At 41.5% G+C, this 17231-nt stretch overlaps 1 protein-coding gene across 1 annotated transcript; it reads left to right on the forward strand.

Moving 5' to 3' along the window:
* The first annotated feature begins 4418 nt into the window (after positions 1-4418).
* LOC121580943 (carbonic anhydrase-like) lies at positions 4419-15672 on the forward strand. The gene is made up of 7 exons (XM_041896163.2): positions 4419-4899; positions 5227-5424; positions 6201-6319; positions 6432-6524; positions 6645-6707; positions 6823-6978; positions 15118-15672. Exons 1-7 carry the CDS (start codon positions 4866-4868, stop codon positions 15235-15237), a joined length of 783 nt encoding a protein of 260 aa, XP_041752097.2. The 5' UTR covers positions 4419-4865; the 3' UTR covers positions 15238-15672.
* The last annotated feature ends 1559 nt before the right edge of the window (positions 15673-17231 follow it).

Here is a 17231-nt window from a genome sequence, read left to right on the forward strand (position 1 = left end):
ATGGCAGGTTATTCAGTGGAGGTCACATGGGGACTGACATCTGCTTTGAAAACAGAGTGGGCTTGTCCACAACTGTGGCTCATTAGCTATCATGCTGTCACTATAAACCGAGGGGGACATGAAGAAAACCCATGACAGCTGCAATTTAGTCCGCCACTGAATTCTGCTGATCAACCAAAACTGTGAGGAACGACAACAAATTAGTTTGTGAAGATGATGTGGTAAACTTTTTAAGTTTGGGACTGAAGAGAGTGAAATTAAATCTTGCTTTTTGGAGAGATTTTTTATATTTTGTATGAACTGACCATTTAGGCTATAGTAAACTCTAGATCTAAATATTTCCTGATCAAAAACAATGACATGGATGTAATTATTTTATCAGTGTATAGTAACATAAAAAAATGCGAGGAAAAGTGTTCCACTTGGCTGTCTGTGACGGTCAAACTGTTCTGTCTTGTCAGACTGCTGATGCCATTTCCTGTCGGTCAGAGAAATCAGAGTAGGAATCAAATATCTTTGGAGAAATGAATGAATAGGCCAAATGAGATCACGTCAGAAGATCCTTGTGTTAGTGCCATTTGTTCACATACTCACGCTTAATATTCCATCTGGAACTGGGGACAAAAACACATATCTGTGGCATGAAAAGAGGCTAAATCACACCCTTTCAGAGCTGAGATTCCTCCGTATTGATTTTGTTCCTAAGATTAGATGTTTTTTTGGTAAGAAAAAAAAAAGAGTCATGCAGGATGAAATCAGGATAAAGATGTTTGATATGTTTTAATTGTAATAAGGCTCATTTAGTGTAAGTAAGATCTCATCAGATGGCCGCATTACATTTTTTACGAGAAATAAGATAAACACTCACTACTAAATAATGTCTTACAGATGTTTTAGGAGTACTCTCTCTGTACCAGATGCCATTTTCTTTCTATTCTACCCTAACAATGTTGTCTACTATGTTGTCTACACCATCTATGGGCTCCTGAGTAGTGAGATCTTTGTTGAAAGGTCCCCAATCATCTGAAAATCGAATTTATCTAATTTTTGTTCTCTGATTTATACGTGACACTACCCCATCCTTTCTCCCACTATAGAGTCAATTAGTCATTGTCATTTGAGCCCTTGCTAATAGTCTATAGGTAGAAATGGGCTTCTGTGGGCTTAATGAATCCTTTTCACTGAGACTTTGTGAGAGCTTGGGACTATATGCTTCTATGTGCAAAAATACGATTCTGAGATAATTGGCTTTAAAGTTCCGAACCCTCATTGGTTTGAATGGTGTCATCAATTTTTTTATTGTATTCTTTTGACCTTAACAACATGAAATGGGGTATTTAGAGTACTACCGTATATAAACTCAGCAAAAATAGAAATGTCCCTTTTTCAGGACCCTGTCTTTCCAAGATAATTCATAAAAGATGGTAGGCAATTAAGGTCACAGTTATGAAAACGTAGGACACTAAAGAGGCATTTCTACTGACTCTGAAAACACCAAAAGAAAGATGCCCAGAGTCCCTGCTCATCTGCGTGAACGTGCCTTAGGCATGCTGCAAGTAGGCATGAGGACTGCAGATGTGGCCTGGGCAATAAATTGCAATGTCCATACTGTGAGATGCCTAAGACAGCGCTACAGGGAGAGGACGGACAGCTGATCCTCCTCGCAGTGGCAGACCACGTGTAACAACACCTGCACAGGATCGGTACATCCGAACATCACACCTTCGGGACAGGTACAGGATGGCAACATGAACTGCCCGAGTTACACCAGGAACGCACAATCCCTCCATCAGTGCTCAGACTGTCCGCAATAGGCTGAGAGAGGCTGGATTGAGGGCTTGTAGGCCTGTTGTAAGGCAGGTCCTCGGAAGACATCACCGGCAACAACGTCGCCTATGGGCACAAACCCACCGTCGCTGGACCAGACAGGACTGGCAAAAAGTGCTCTTCACTGACGAGTCACGGTTTTGTCTCACCAGGGGTGATGGTCGGATTTGCGTTTATCGTCGAAGGAATGAGCGTTACACTGAGGCCTGTACTCTGGAGCGGGATCGATTTGGAGGTGGAGGGTCCGTCATGGTCTGGAGCGGTGTGTCACAGCATCATTGGACTGAGCTTGTTGTCATTGCAGGCAATCTCAACGCTGTGTGTTACAGGGAAGACATCCTCCTCACATGTGGTACCCTTCCTGCAGGCTCATCCTGACATGACCCTCCAGCATGACAATGCCACCAGCCATACTGCTCGTTCTGTGCGTGATTTCCTGCAAGACAGGAATGTCAGTGTTCTACCATGGCCAGCGAAGAGCCCAGATCTCAATCCCATTGAGCATGTCTGGGACCTGTTGGATCGGAGGGTGAGGGCCAGGGCCATTCCCCCCAGAAATGTCTGGGAACTTGCAGGTGCCTTGGTGGAAGAGTGGGGTAACATCTCACAGCAAGAACTGGCAAATCTGGTGCAGTCCATGAGGAGGAGATACACTGCAGTACTTAATGCAGCTGGTGGCCACACCAGATACTGACTGTAACTTTTGATTTTGACCCCCCCTTTGTTTAGGGACACATTATTCCATTTCTGTTAGTCACATGTCTGTGGAACTTGTTCAGTTTATGTCTCCGTTGTTGAATCTTGTTAAGTTCATACAAATATTTACGCATGTTAAGTTTGCTGAAAATAAACGCAGTTGACAGTGAGAGGACATTTCTTTTTTTGCTGAGTTTAGGTAGAGAACATTGAACAGAAGGCTATGTCAATAACTCAATTTCGACAAAAATGCAGATAGAACCTTATAGTCCTAAGCTCTCGTAATAGTACTGAGTGTGTGTGGTGATATCAATACAAGTACAACTAATTACAGAGGAGAGCCTCTCTTTTATGTAAATGTTTCTACACAACTTTGGACTATTTCTGTCTTTCTTTGGATGGAAGTTTGGACATTATGCATGCCTTTTGTTTCTTTGTGTACCTAATAAGATGTATCTAAATAAGATGAGTCACAGTATGATTTGCCCTAATATGACTTGACAATGTAAATCTTACAGTTAAAAATAGCTATAATTGCTGACACAAACTATGCTGCACCCCAACAAAAGTGTCTGTATGTGATGGCAAAAAAAATAAAAGAAGACAGTTAAAAGGATGCTGAAGCATAATTTAAATAGTATTTTCTTAAAACAGACATTCTACTTCCTACTTTCAAGATGTTCTGTACTGTGTGAATCATGGATCATCTCATCCAGCCTTTGCAAGTCAAAATGCACAAAATGATGTGTTGGCATTGAGTATGTGTGTCAGTGACACAAAATATATAAAAAGACTAGCTACATGTTGAGAAACAACTGTCAAATATGGGGATCCAATCAGGGCTTACATAAAACACATCAATGTGTTTCTAAATAAAGAACTGGCACAACAGATGTGTGATTGTGTCATAATATGATAAATATGCTAATTTACATTCACCACAAGGGAATGGGATATCATCAAAATGATAGTGAAATGTTGATTTATTTTCTAATCAAGGTTTCTGCATTGTCTGTTTTGAGTTTTTCTGGTATAGAAATGTCATGAAAATAAACGATATGCTTACTGCACAACTGGTATGATTCCACATATAGCCTATTCATGATTATTTAACTCACCTGCGTCACCTTGTTAAAGTTTGGGAAGAATTATCTGTCAAGAAGCAATACCCAGCAACTGACACATGCTGTAGTCATTGCTAAGAAGAGAGTAGGCCTATGCGAAAGCCAATGTCTGTGATACATCATTGTACCAGTAGATGGAAGCAAGTGCACATTACATTTTCTTGGATTTGGCATAAAGCAAAATCCTACAATATCCAGATGTCCATTAATGATTAAAATATACAAACAATGTAAAAAAGCATTTTAAGAAATATTTTGATTTACCAAAAACTATTCGTCACATTACCAACAAAATGTAATGTATAATTCATTAGCACTTGTTTCATATTAGACAACTCATTCCAAATGACATCTCTTATTAGCCTATGTTATAAAGTGACCAATATACTGGTAGGCGCATAAAAACAAGCTTTGCCAAATTATTCATGCACATCTGGGTAAATCGTGTGCCAAATCTAGTTACCTGTAGGCCTACTACTGGTGACTGACGTCCAATTGTCTTGGCCCCTTTAAGCGCTGGAGAGGAAGAGTCTATTGCGCTTAAGATGTTAGGTTTTTATGCTGACAGGACGCTGGCTTCAAAGGGACATGGGCAGTTCATGGAAAATACTTAATGCATTGCGGTTTGATTTGCAGACTCGTTTTCCATCTTGTCCATTCTGCTCTTTTCACATCTCACATACGACAGGCTACGTCTTCTACTACGTCGAAGAGCCCAAGGTCAGTGAAACTGCCATGCCTCGCTAACAGAAGAAAGAAACATCTATTTCGGTATATCACTATAAAACTCTCTCAGAGGTGACCATGCTGAAGGAATCGCACATAAAATGTGTGTAATTTACTAACAGCAAAGCTTTTGGCAAGACTATATTGCCTGGAATGCACTCGGCTGTGAGTGTGCGCACTCACTCAACAGGTTGTCCTTCATTCTCACCATCTGAGACAAGGTCGACTGACAGAGCGATGCGCTCCAAAGTGAATGGGACCAAAGGAACGTGGTGTGATGCGGTTCATGTAATGATTATCCTTGAACACCTGCTGTGATGACGCCACGAGGCATAACCCACCCACTTGAAGTACAGGACCACTGACAGGAGGGGAAGTCTATATAGCCTAATCCCTGTCACTTGTTTCAAGGGTATCACAAACTGGATCCTTGCATCAAGGTCTAACCATTTGAAAGGGATTATAGGATTATAGGAGCACAAGTCAATAATCATGTCTCATGGCTGGGGATATAGACCATCTGACGGTGAGGCATTCAGTATCATCTGATGCTGACTCCACTTTTGGAACTACTAGTTGAAACTGTAAATTGCAACAGTTGCATGATTTTGTTGCATGGAAGAGTATCTCAATACATTTCTTATCGTAAATAAATAACTGCTGTAAATAAGTGTTAATATTTTCTGGTGTGTTACTGTTAATAAATGCATAATTAGCCCTACATTGTTAGGTTATTATCATACATTTATGAATGTATCTGTGAGAACACATAATTGGACTGTTTAGAATAGAGTGAATGATACATTTGTATGTTTCCTCTGTTTGACTTTGTCCTCTGTTTTTTCTACCATAGGACCTGACAAGTGGTTTAAGGGCTTCCCCATTGCTAATGGACCCAGGCAGTCTCCTATTAATATTATTACTGGCCAAGCATCCTACGATTCTGCTCTGAAGCCCCTCAATCTGAAGTATGACCCATCCAACTCCACAGACATTCTGAACAATGGCCATTCCTTCCAAGTTGGCTTTGTGGATGATACTGACAGTTCAAGTAAGCCTTAGAATTAATATATAATCATATACATTACATTATTATCTCAATGTCTCACTTCACAAAATATGACCTTCATTTTTTATACAAGTTACATTCTGATGGGTTCTGAGGGGGGGATTCAGTAAGGTGAAAAGTGGAATAGTAAAGGGAAGTGGCAACAAGAGAATGAGGGTTGCTGCAAACTGGTTACATATTAACTTATAGTGGCTGTGCGACAAACAAATATCAAACACAGTGGTGAATTAATTTCCTGGATGCAATGTCTTTGTCCATTGTGCAAATAGGCTGCTGTACAGTAGATAATATTGACAGGTGACTTGAGAGCAGGCAGGTGTTCATTATCTATAAAGGTTTGAAAAGACGTCAGTTGTCGGGTTGTTGTCTATTGTTGTAGTGCCGGGAAGCAAGCACACCTGTCTGCAGACTAGATTATTCAAAATGAATGTTTCCTACCCTACCTTATCGTTACTTTATGGTAGTGTATTTTACGATCATGATAATCATTTATGAAGTAAGCATATTGCGGTAATGCTTCCCAACGTGTTCCTTTTCCTTTTGAGTTGTTAGGGACCATATCAGCAGGCGAATGTCCCTGCACTTACAATGCCTTAAAGCAATACAAATGCAACCGCCTGTAACTGTAGTAGATAACTAGTAATCATCTGTCATTTGTCTGCATTTGGACACAAAATTTGAAGAGCAACATAAAAAATGTGTGTGTGTGTGTGTGTGTGTGTGTCTGTGTGTGTGCGTGCATGCGTTCCTGCTCACAGCAATGACCGGAGGCCCCATCACCGGCACATACAGGCTGAAGCAGTTCCACTTCCACTGGGGAGCCAGTGATTACAGGGGCTCTGAGCACACCGTCAATAGAATCAAGTTCCCATGTGAGGTAGGCTGTTCTATACCTATATTTTACAACAGGACAAGCTGTATGGCTTCAGATCAGTATTTTGATTGGCTACCTGAGCTAAACCTGACATATCTTCTTTCTGTTTTTAAAGCTCCATCTTGTGCACTGGAACACCAAGTATCCCAGCTTTGGTGAAGCTGTTAGCCAACCTGATGGTCTTGCTGTAGTTGGAGTGTTTCTGAAGGTACAGATCTAATACGATTTATATGTTTGAATTAGTTAATATGCTTTTTATGTTTCCTTCTAATTTAATTTAAGTAGCCTAATTCCCTTGTTTGACTGTGTGAATTCTTGTTTCCTATAGATTGGTGCTGCAAACCCCAGACTACAAAAGGTTCTGGATGCTCTGGAGGCCATCAAATCAAAGGTGAAATCAAAATGGACTGCTACTCAAATTTAGCTGTAGTGGGAATTGGATGGGAATGTTGAAGTAAGACTTTGTTTAAACATTATGTATACATCACAATGTTTGTCTTCTATAGGGGAAGCAAACTACATTTTCCAACTTTGACGCCCAAACTCTGCTGCCTGACTCACTGGACTACTGGACATACAATGGCTCCCTGACCACTCCCCCTCTGCTGGAGAGTGTCACCTGGATCATCCTGAAGGAATCAATCAGTGTCAGCCGTACCCAGGTACAGTAATTTTACACAGCACCTTCATTGTCAGAGAAGTTTTAGCCATTCACCTAAAACAGGGAGGGTCAAGACTTGCCCGCTATCACTTTAGATTACATTACCTGAGTGGCCCATAGTGCTTATTTAGTAACATATTTGAGTAGCCCACCATCTATGAAAGTAGCCTACACCCATATTAATATGCCAAGCATGTAATGCTTAATGTAGTAAAGGTATGTTATTTCCTTATATCATGGCCTAAATAAGTCATTGTTGCTCCATGTGGTCTTAGAACTTCCAAAGTCTGTCTGTAAATAATTTACAAAGACAATCTGTCTTCCTACCATGAAATAACAAACATATTATCTGCTACAGTACACAGATACTGTAAGCTACTGTACACAGCAGACACCTCCCCAATTATTAGACATTAAACAGTGGACTGTTTCTTTTATACTGTTTTTCACATTGTGTATTCATATACTGTATTCTTCACATAGTTCATTCTAATATACTTACTACTGTACATTGCATTTTGTTACACTGTTTATTTATACACTGTATTCTCGGCATAGCTCATTATAATATACAGTATCTACTGCTGTACATATCATTCTTAGTATATGTTTTTGGTGTATACAAGTATATGTACAGTGGGGAGAACAAGTATTTGATACACTGCCGATTTTGCAGGTTTTCCTACTTACAAAGCATGTAGAGGTCTGTCATTTTTATCATAGGTACACTTCAACTATGAGAGACGGAATCTAAAACAAAAATCCAGAAAATCACACTGTATGATTTTTACGTAATGAATTTGCATTTTATTGCATGACATAAGTATTTGATCACCTACCAACCAGTAAGAATTCTGGCTCTCACAGACCTGTTAGTTTTTCTTTAAGAAGCCCTCCTGTTCTCCACTCATTACCTGTATTAACTGCACCTGTTTGAACTCGTTACCTGTATAAAAGACACCTGTCCACACACTCAATCAAACAGACTCCAACCTCTCCACAATGGCCAAGACCAGAGAGCTGTGTAAGGACATCAGGGATACAATTGTAGACCTGCACAAGGCTGGGATGGGCTACAGGACAATAGGCAAGCAGCTTGGTGAGAAGGCAACAACTGTTGGCGCAATTATTAGAAAATGGAAGAAGTTCAAGATGACGGTCAATCACCCTCGGTCTGGGGGTCCATGCAAGATCTCACCTCGTGGGGCATCAATGATCATGTGGAAGGTGAGGGATCAGCCCAGAACTACACGGCAGGACCTGGTCAATGACATGAAGAGAGCTGGGACCACAGTCTCAAAGAAAACCATTAGTAACACACTACGCCGTCATGGATTAAAATCCTGCAGCGCACGCAAGGTCCGCCTGCTCAAGCCAGCGCATGTCCAGGCCCGTCTGAAGTTTGCCAATGACCATCTGGATGATCCAGAGGAGGAATGGGAAAAGGTCATGTGGTCTGATGAGACAAAAATTGAGCTTTTTGGTCTAAACTCCACTCGCCGTGTTTGGAGGAAGAAGAAGGATGAGTACAACCCCAAGAACACCATCCCAACCGTGAAGCATGGAGGTGGAAACATCATTCTTTGGGGATGCTTTTCTGCAAAGGGGACAGGACGACTGCACCGTATTGAGGGGAGGATGGATGGTGCCATGTATTGCGAGATCTTGGCCAACAACCTTCTTCCCTCAGTATGAGTATTGAAGATGGGTCGTGGCTGGGTCTTCCAGCATGACAACAACCCGAAACACACAGCCAGGGCAACTAAGGAGTGGCTCCGTAAGAAGCATCTCAAGGTCCTGGAGTGGCCTAGCCAGTCTCCAGACCTGAACCCAATAGAAAATCTTTGGAGGGAGCTGAAAGTCCGTATTGCCCAGCGACAGCCCCGAAACCTGAAGGATCTGGAGAAGGTCTGTATGGAGGAGTGGGCCAAAATCCCTGCTGCAGTGTGTGCAAACCTGGTCAAGACCTACAGGAAACGTATGATCTCTGTAATTGCAAACAAAGGTTTCTGTACCAAATATTAAGTTCTGCTTTTCTGATGTATCAAATACTTATGTCATGCAATAAAATGCAAATTCATTACTTAAAAATCATACAATGTGATTTTCTGGATTTTTGTTTTAGATTCCGTCTCTCACAGTTGAAGTGTACCTATGATAAAAATTACAGACCTCTACATGCTTTGTAAGTAGGAAAACCTGCAAAATCGGCAGTGTATCAAATACTTGTTCTCCCCACTGTATATGGAGAACAAGTATTTGATACACTGACGATTTTGCAGGTTTTCCTACTTACAAAGCATGTAGAGGTCTGTCATTTTTATCATAGGTACACTTCAACTGTGAGAGACGGAATCTAAAACAAAAATCCAGAAAAAAAGTATTTAGTCAGCCACCAATTGTGCAAGTTCTCCCACTTAAAAAGATGAGAGAGGCCTGTAATTTTCATCATAGGTACACGTCAACTATGACAGACAAATTGAGATTTTTTTTCTCCAGAAAATCACATTGTAGGATTTTTTATGAATGTATTTGCAAATTATGGTGGAAAATAAGTATTTGGTCACCTACAAACAAGCAATATTTCTGGCTCTCACAGACCTGTAACTTCTTCTTTAAGAGGCTCCTCTGTCCTCCACTCGTTACCTGTATTAATGGCACCTGTTTGAAGTTGTTATCAGTATAAAAGACACCTGTCCACAACCTCAAACAGTCACACTCCAAACTCCACTATGGCCAAGACCAAAGAGCTGTCAAAGGACACCAGAAACAAAATTGTAGACCTGCACCAGGCTGAGAAGATTGAATCTGCAATAGGTAAGCAGCTTGGTTTGAAGAAATCAACTGTGGGAGCAATTCTTAGGAAATGGAAGACATACAAGACCACTGATAATCTCCCTCGATCTGGGGCTCCACGCAAGATCTCACCCCGTGGGGTCAAAATGATCACAAGAACGGTGAGCAAAAATCCCAGAACCACACGGGGGGACCTAGTGAATGACCTGCAGAGAGCTGGGACCAAAGTAACAAAGCCTACCATCAGTAACACACCAGGGACTCAAATCCTGCAGTGCCAGACGTGTCCCCCTGCTTAAGTCAGTACATGTCCAGGCCCGTCTGAAGTTTGCTAGAGTGCATTTGGATGATCCAGAAGAGGATTGGGAGAATGTCATATGGTCAAAATATAACTTTTTGGTAAAAACTCAACTCGTCGTGTTTGGAGGACAAAGAATGCTGAGTTGTATCCAAAGAACACCATACCTACTGTGAAGCATGGGGGTGGAAACATCATGCTTTGGGGCTGTTTTTCTGCAAAGGGACCAGGACGACTGATCCGTGTAAAGGAAAGAATGAATGGGGCCATGTATCGTGAGATTTTGAGTGAAAACCTCCTTCCATCAGCAAGGGCATTGAAGATGAAACGTGGCTGGGTCTTTCAGCATGACAATGATCCCAAACACACCGACCGGGCAACGAAGGAGTGGCTTCGTAAGAAGCATTTCAAGGTCCTGGAGTGGCCTAGCCAGTCTCCAGATCTCAACCCCATAGAAAATCTTTGGAGGAAGTTGAAAGTCCGTGTTGCCCAGCGACAGCCCCAAAACATCACTGCTCTAGAGGAGATCTGCATGGAGGAATGGGCCAAAATACCAGCAACAGTGTGTGAAAACCTTGTGAAGACTTACAGAAAAAGTTTGACCTGTGTCATTGCCAACAAAGGGTATATATCAAAGTATTGAGAAACTTTTGTTATTGACCAAATACTTATTTTCCACCATAGTTTGCAAATAAATAAATTAAAAATCCTACAATGTTATTTTCTGGATTTTTTTTTCTCATTTTGTCTGTCATAGTTGACGTGTACCTATGATGAAAATTACAGGCCTCTCTCATCTTTTTAAGTGGGAGAACTTGCACAATTGGTGGCTGACTAAATACTTTTTTCCCCCACTGTAAGTATTTGATACATCAGAAAAGCAGAACTTAATATTTGGTACAGAAACCTTTGTTTGCAATTACAGAGATCATATGTTTCCTGTAGGTCTTGACCAGGTTTGCACACACTGCAGCAGGGATTTTGGCCCACTCCTCCATACAGACCTTCTCCAGATCCTTCAGGTTTCGGGGCTGTCGCTGGGCAATACGGACTTTCAGCTCCCTCCAAAGATTTTCTATTGGGTTCAGGTCTGGAGACTGGCTAGGCCACTCCAGGACCTTGAGATGCTTCTTACGGAGCCACTCCTTAGTTGCCCTGGCTGTGTGTTTCAGGTCGTTGTCATGCTGGAAGACCCAGCCACGACCCATCTTCAATGCTCTTACTGAGGGAAGGAGAATGTTGGCCAAGATCTCGCAATACATGGCCCCATCCATCCTCCCCTCAATACGGTGCAGTCGTCCTGTCCCCTTTGCAGAAAAGCATCCCCAAAGAATTATGTTTCCACCTCCATGCTTCACGGTTGGGATGGTGTTCTTGGGGTTGTACTCATCCTTCTTCTTCCTCCAACCACGGCGAGTGGAGTTTAGACCAAAAAGCTCTATTTTTGTCTCATCAGACCACATGACCTTCTCCCATTCCTCCTCTGGATCATCCAGATGGTCATTGGCAAACTTCAGACGGGCCTGGACATGCGCTGGCTTGAGCAGGGGGACCTTGCGTGCGCTGCAGGATTTTAATCCATGACGGCGTAGTGTGTTACTAATGTTTTTTTTTGAGACTGTGGTCCCAGCTCTCTTCAGGTCATTTACCAGGTCCTGCCGTGTAGTTCTGGGCTGATCCCTCACCTTCCTCATGATCATTGATGCCCCAGGAGGTGAGATCTTGCATGGAGCCCCAGACCGAGGGTGATTGACCGTCATCTTGAACTTCTTCCATTTTCTAATAATTGCGCCAACAGTTGTTGCCTTCTCACCAAGCTGCTTGCCTATTATCCTGTAGCCAATCCCAGCCTTGTGCAGGTCAACAATTTTATCCCTGATGTCCTTACACAGCTCTCTGGTCTTGGCCATTGTGGAGAGGTTGGAGTCTGTTTGATTGAGTCTGTGGACAGGTGTCTTTTATACAGGTAACGAGTTCAAACAGGTGCAGTTAATACAGGTAATGAGTGGAGAACAGGAGGGCTTCTTAAAGAAAAACTAACAGGTCTGTGAGAGCCGGAATTCTTACTGGTTGGTAGGTGATCAAATACTTACAGTGGGGAAAAAAATTATTTAGTCAGCCACCAATTGTGCAAGTTCTCCCACTTAAAAAGATGAGAGAGGCCTGTAATTTTCATCATAGGTACACGTCAACTATGACAGACAAATTGAGGAAAAAAAATCCAGAAAATCACATTGTAGGATTTTTATGAATTTATTTGCAAATTATGGTGGAAAATAAGTATTTGGTCACCTACAAACAAGCAAGATTTCTGGCTCTCACAGACCTGTAACTTATTATTTAAGAGGCTCCTTTGTCCTCCACTCGTTACCTGTATTAATGGCACCTGTTTGAACTTGTTATCAGTATAAAAGACACCTGTCCACAACCTCAAACAGTCACACTCCAAACTCCACTATGGCCAAGACCAAAGAGCTGTCAAAGGACACCAGAAACAAAATTGTAGACCTGCACCAGGCTGGGAAGAATGAATATGCAATAGGTAAGCAGCTTGGTTTGAAGAAATCAACTGTGGGAGCAATTATTAGGAAATGGAAGACATACAAGACCACTGATAATCTCCCTCGATCTGGGGCTCCACGCAAGATCTCACCCCGTGGGGTCAAAATGATCACAAGAACGGTGAGCAAAAATCCCAGAACCACACGGGGGGACCTAGTGAATGACCTGCAGAGAGCTGGGACCAAAGTAACAAAGCCTACCATCAGTAACACACTACGCCGCCAGGGACTCAAATCCTGCAATGCAAGACGTGTCCCCCTGCTTAAGCCAGTACATGTCCAGGCCCGTCTGAAGTTTGCTAGAGTGCATTTGGATGATCCAGAAGAGGATTGGGAGAATGTCATATGGTCAGATGAAACCAAAATATAACTTTTTGGTAAAAACTCAACTCGTCGTGTTTGGAGGACAAATAATGCTGAGTTGCATCCAAAGAACACCATACCTACTGTGAAGCATGGGGGTGGAAACATCATGCTTTGGGGCTGTTTTTCTGCAAAGGGACCAGGACGACTGATCCGTGTAAAGGAAAGAATGAATGGGGCCATGTATCGTGAGATTTTGAGTGAAAACCTCCTTCCATCAGCAAGGGCATTGAAGATGAAACGTGGCTGGGTCTTTCAGCATGACAATGATCCCAAACACACCGCCCGGGCAACGAAGGAGTGGCTTCGTAAGAAGCATTTCAAGGTCCTGGAGTGGCCTAGCCAGTCTCCAGATCTCAACCCCATAGAAAATCTTTGGAGGGAGTTGAAAGTCTGTGTTGCCCAGCGACAGCCCCAAAACATCACTGCTCTAGAGGAGATCTGCATGGAGGAATGGGCCAAAATACCAGCAACAGTGTGTGAAAACCTTGTGAAGACTTACAGAAAACGTTTGACCTGTGTCATTGCCAACAAAGGGTATATAACAAAGTATTGAGAAACTTTTGTTATTGACCAAATACTTATTTTCCACCATAATTTGCAAATAAATTCATTAAAAATCCTACAATGTGATTTTCTGGATTATTTTTTCTCATTTTGTCTGTCATAGTTGACGTGTACCTATGATGACAATTACAGGCCTCTCTCATCTTTTTAAGTGGGAGAACTTGCACAATTGGTGGCTGACTAAATACTTTTTTTCCCCACTGTATGTGTACCTATGATAAAAATTACAGACCTCTACATGCTTTGTAAGTAGGAAAACCTGCAAAATCGGCAGTGTATCAAATACTTGTTCTCCCCACTGTATGTGCATAGATTGCATTTGGATTACTGATAGTGTTATTTGGGTTGTTAACTGAATTCATTCTGATTTCTTTGTGATTTCTTATTTCAAGTTTTTGATTATTATTTGTGTACATGTTTGACATTTTTGCTGCACTGTTAGGAGCTAGTAACACAAGCATTTCACTGCACCCGCTATAACATCTGCTAAACTGTGTACGCCACCAATAAAGTTTGATTTGATTTATTATTGAAGCTCCATGCTGAGCCTTTGGGATATCAAATCCCGAAGTCCAATTTCACCAGCTAGCGTTTAAATGGGTCCCCAGGGAGACTTGTTTACTGAAAGCTCAAAAAGCTGCAGTCAAAAGCACTGTCTCACATATGTCATCATGAAGATAGTGTCAATTTAGGGAGGGCTACATTCAGCCATATGCATTGCTGAGATAAAGTTAAGCTGTAGTGCAAGGCAGCAATAACTTGGGTGGAGAGAGTTTTACAGTTCTGACAGAGTACTGATGCAATGTTGTGTTGGAAAAAGCCTTTCACCTACATACAGTAGGACGGTCTAGGACCCATGCCAAAAGAGTGTGAGAATACAGTATAAATGAAATGAATGCACTTTCAGAAGTGTTTGGTGATTTCAGATGTCACTGTAAATGAGAGCAAGTTGAACAGTGTGTCAATTGATACTGTCTACACCTACATTTTGAACTTTTACTAGGAAATGAGACTGTACAGACTCTGCAGCCGGTCATGGTCATGGTATGCATAGTAATAGCAATTTAGTGTGAAGACATTTTCATGCTTATAGTAACACAAATGTACACTCTCTATGCTTACTTGCTTATGGCTGTCCATTGATGTCGATGATTACTTTGATTCCAATTGTGGGCATTGTGGGATTTGCGCTAATACCATTGCATATGGCTGTGCAGGCCAATGCGAGACCCACATGGTTTGCCACATGAGGTTTAGGTTCCCCTGCTGCATGCTGGTGTCGTTGCGCACACTGTTCTATTCTCCTCTCTGTGATTGTGTCCTGTACTCTTTATACTCAATACATTCTACATTGTGATCAGTTAGACCTCCATAGGAACATTGGTACTCATTTGGTATTGTTTCAGGGATTATATGATCTAAATATAGGAAATAGTTTTTGGAGAGCAGTAAGCCACAGCCACCACTTTAGCATGAGCCAAAGGCCGCAGTGTTGACATTCTGATTCTAACTATTGTATCTCTCTCTCTCTCTCTCTCTCTCTCTCTCTCGACAGATGGGTCAATTCCGCAGCTTGAAGTTCAGCGGGGACGGAGAGGAACATTGCTGCATGCAGGACAACTACAGACCCCCTCAGCCTCTCAAGGGACGCAAGGTCCGCCGGTCCTTCAAGTAAACAGCCCCCATCCCTCTCCCCCAGATTATATATACATCGTGTGCCATTTTAGCCTATGCATTGCTGTCAGAATCTGCTAATTGTTAACACCATTGATAAAACGATCAGTAAATACTAGAAAACTGAAATGTAAACCTAAACCAATGCAATTTAATAACAAGAGCCAGTGCAGATGAGATGCATGCGCTGGAATGGATGGACAGCAGCTCCTGCACTTTATGGATGACAGTCAGTCAGAGATAGAGGCATTTAATGGTATAATACTACAGGGCTTTTTTTTTCTTTTTTAAAAATCTCAGTAAGCACAAACAGTGGCTTTGCAAGAGATGGAATCTTGAATTAATCCTTAAACACTTTACATTATATGCCATTTAGCAGACGCTTTTATCCAAAGCAACTTACAGTCATGCGTGCATACATTTTTGTGTATGGGTGGTCCCGGGGATCGAACCCACTACCTTGGCGTTACAAGCACCGTGCTCTACCAGCTGAGCTACAGAGGACCACATGCCTTCCATTTTTGTATTGTATCTCTACATTGTCATCAATGTGTTGTTTGATTTTGTCTCTTTAGATTACAGGTCGGTGGCAAAAATAAGAGATGCAATTTAAGTATTTTTTATTTTTTTATTTTTCCATCACTGAAATGAAATCACTGACATGCATTGTCATGTCAAATTTGATGGAAGAGCATTTTATCAATGAAATAAATTGTATGACATTTTATACATATACATCCTGTGTTGTCAATATCTGTAACCGTTTATAAACTCAATGTTTGTGGAATGACACATCTGTTGGAAAGCTTTGCAATTTTTTAGGTATATTGAATGACCACACTACAGAAATGTCAGTTGCCCTTTGGCTGTGTGGGATCAACCTTACCCAGCTAGGGAAACAGAGACCCCATTGTTGATGGTCAGACATCTTCATTTTAAGTACGGACAGAAGGCCTATTTTGCAGTCATGACCTATGGGTTCTCCACCTCTGTGGTTCAGGACAAGTTAATCAATCAAGTTGTGTGGTACAAACAACAGTCACTCCAACTGAAATATGTCTTTATGTCATTAACCCATTCACTTCCTTGTACTATATTTAGTACAATATCAAAATGTGCCACAGAACAAATTATTTTTGGTGTAAATGCATGGCATTTGGTGTCAACATAGTTGGTACAAGTGTCTAGACAGGCCACATTGAAATGTTAAGATTATCATACTTCCAGTGTGAATCGAAGTTGGGATTTTGAGAAAATGTGAAAAAATCATTAAAATGACTTCAGCATATGTATGTTGAAAAGCATATAGTATTGTTCTTTGACCTGTTCTAAACCGAAATATGCCTAATATATGATTAATCTCATTGTCGTTTGTGACCTACAGCCATTTCTGTATCATACTATATTTCGTCTTTGGGGTTACTGTTTTTCTACATATTTCAAGAAATGTGAATACAATCAAATGATCAGATCTGAATAATTTTTGGTAAATAGATTGTCTGGAACAATATACACTGAGTATACAAAACATTAAGAACACCTGCTCTTTCCATGACATAGACTGACCAGGTGAATCCAGGTGAAAGCTATGATCCGTTATTGATGTCACCTGTTAAATCCACTTCAATCAGTGTAGATGAAGGGGAAGAGACAGGTTAAAGAAGGATTTTTAAGCCTTGAGACAATTGAGACATGGATTGTGTATTTGTTCCATTCAGAGGGTGAATGGGCAAGAAAAAATATTTAAGTGTCTTTGAACAATGTATGGTAGTAGGTGCCAGGCGCACCGGTTTGAGTGTGTCAAAAACTGCAACACTGCTGGGTTTTTCAAACTCAACAGTTTCCCATGTGTATCAAGAATGGTCCACCACCCAAAGGACATCCAGCCAACTTGACACAACTGTGGCAAGCATTGGAGTCAACATGGGCCAGCATCCCTGTAGAACGCTTGACACCTTGTAGAGTCCATGCCCTGATGAATTGAGGCTGTTCTGA

This window comes from Coregonus clupeaformis, chromosome 14, assembly GCF_020615455.1.
Source record: "Coregonus clupeaformis isolate EN_2021a chromosome 14, ASM2061545v1, whole genome shotgun sequence".
Lineage (NCBI taxonomy): Eukaryota > Metazoa > Chordata > Actinopteri > Salmoniformes > Salmonidae > Coregonus > Coregonus clupeaformis.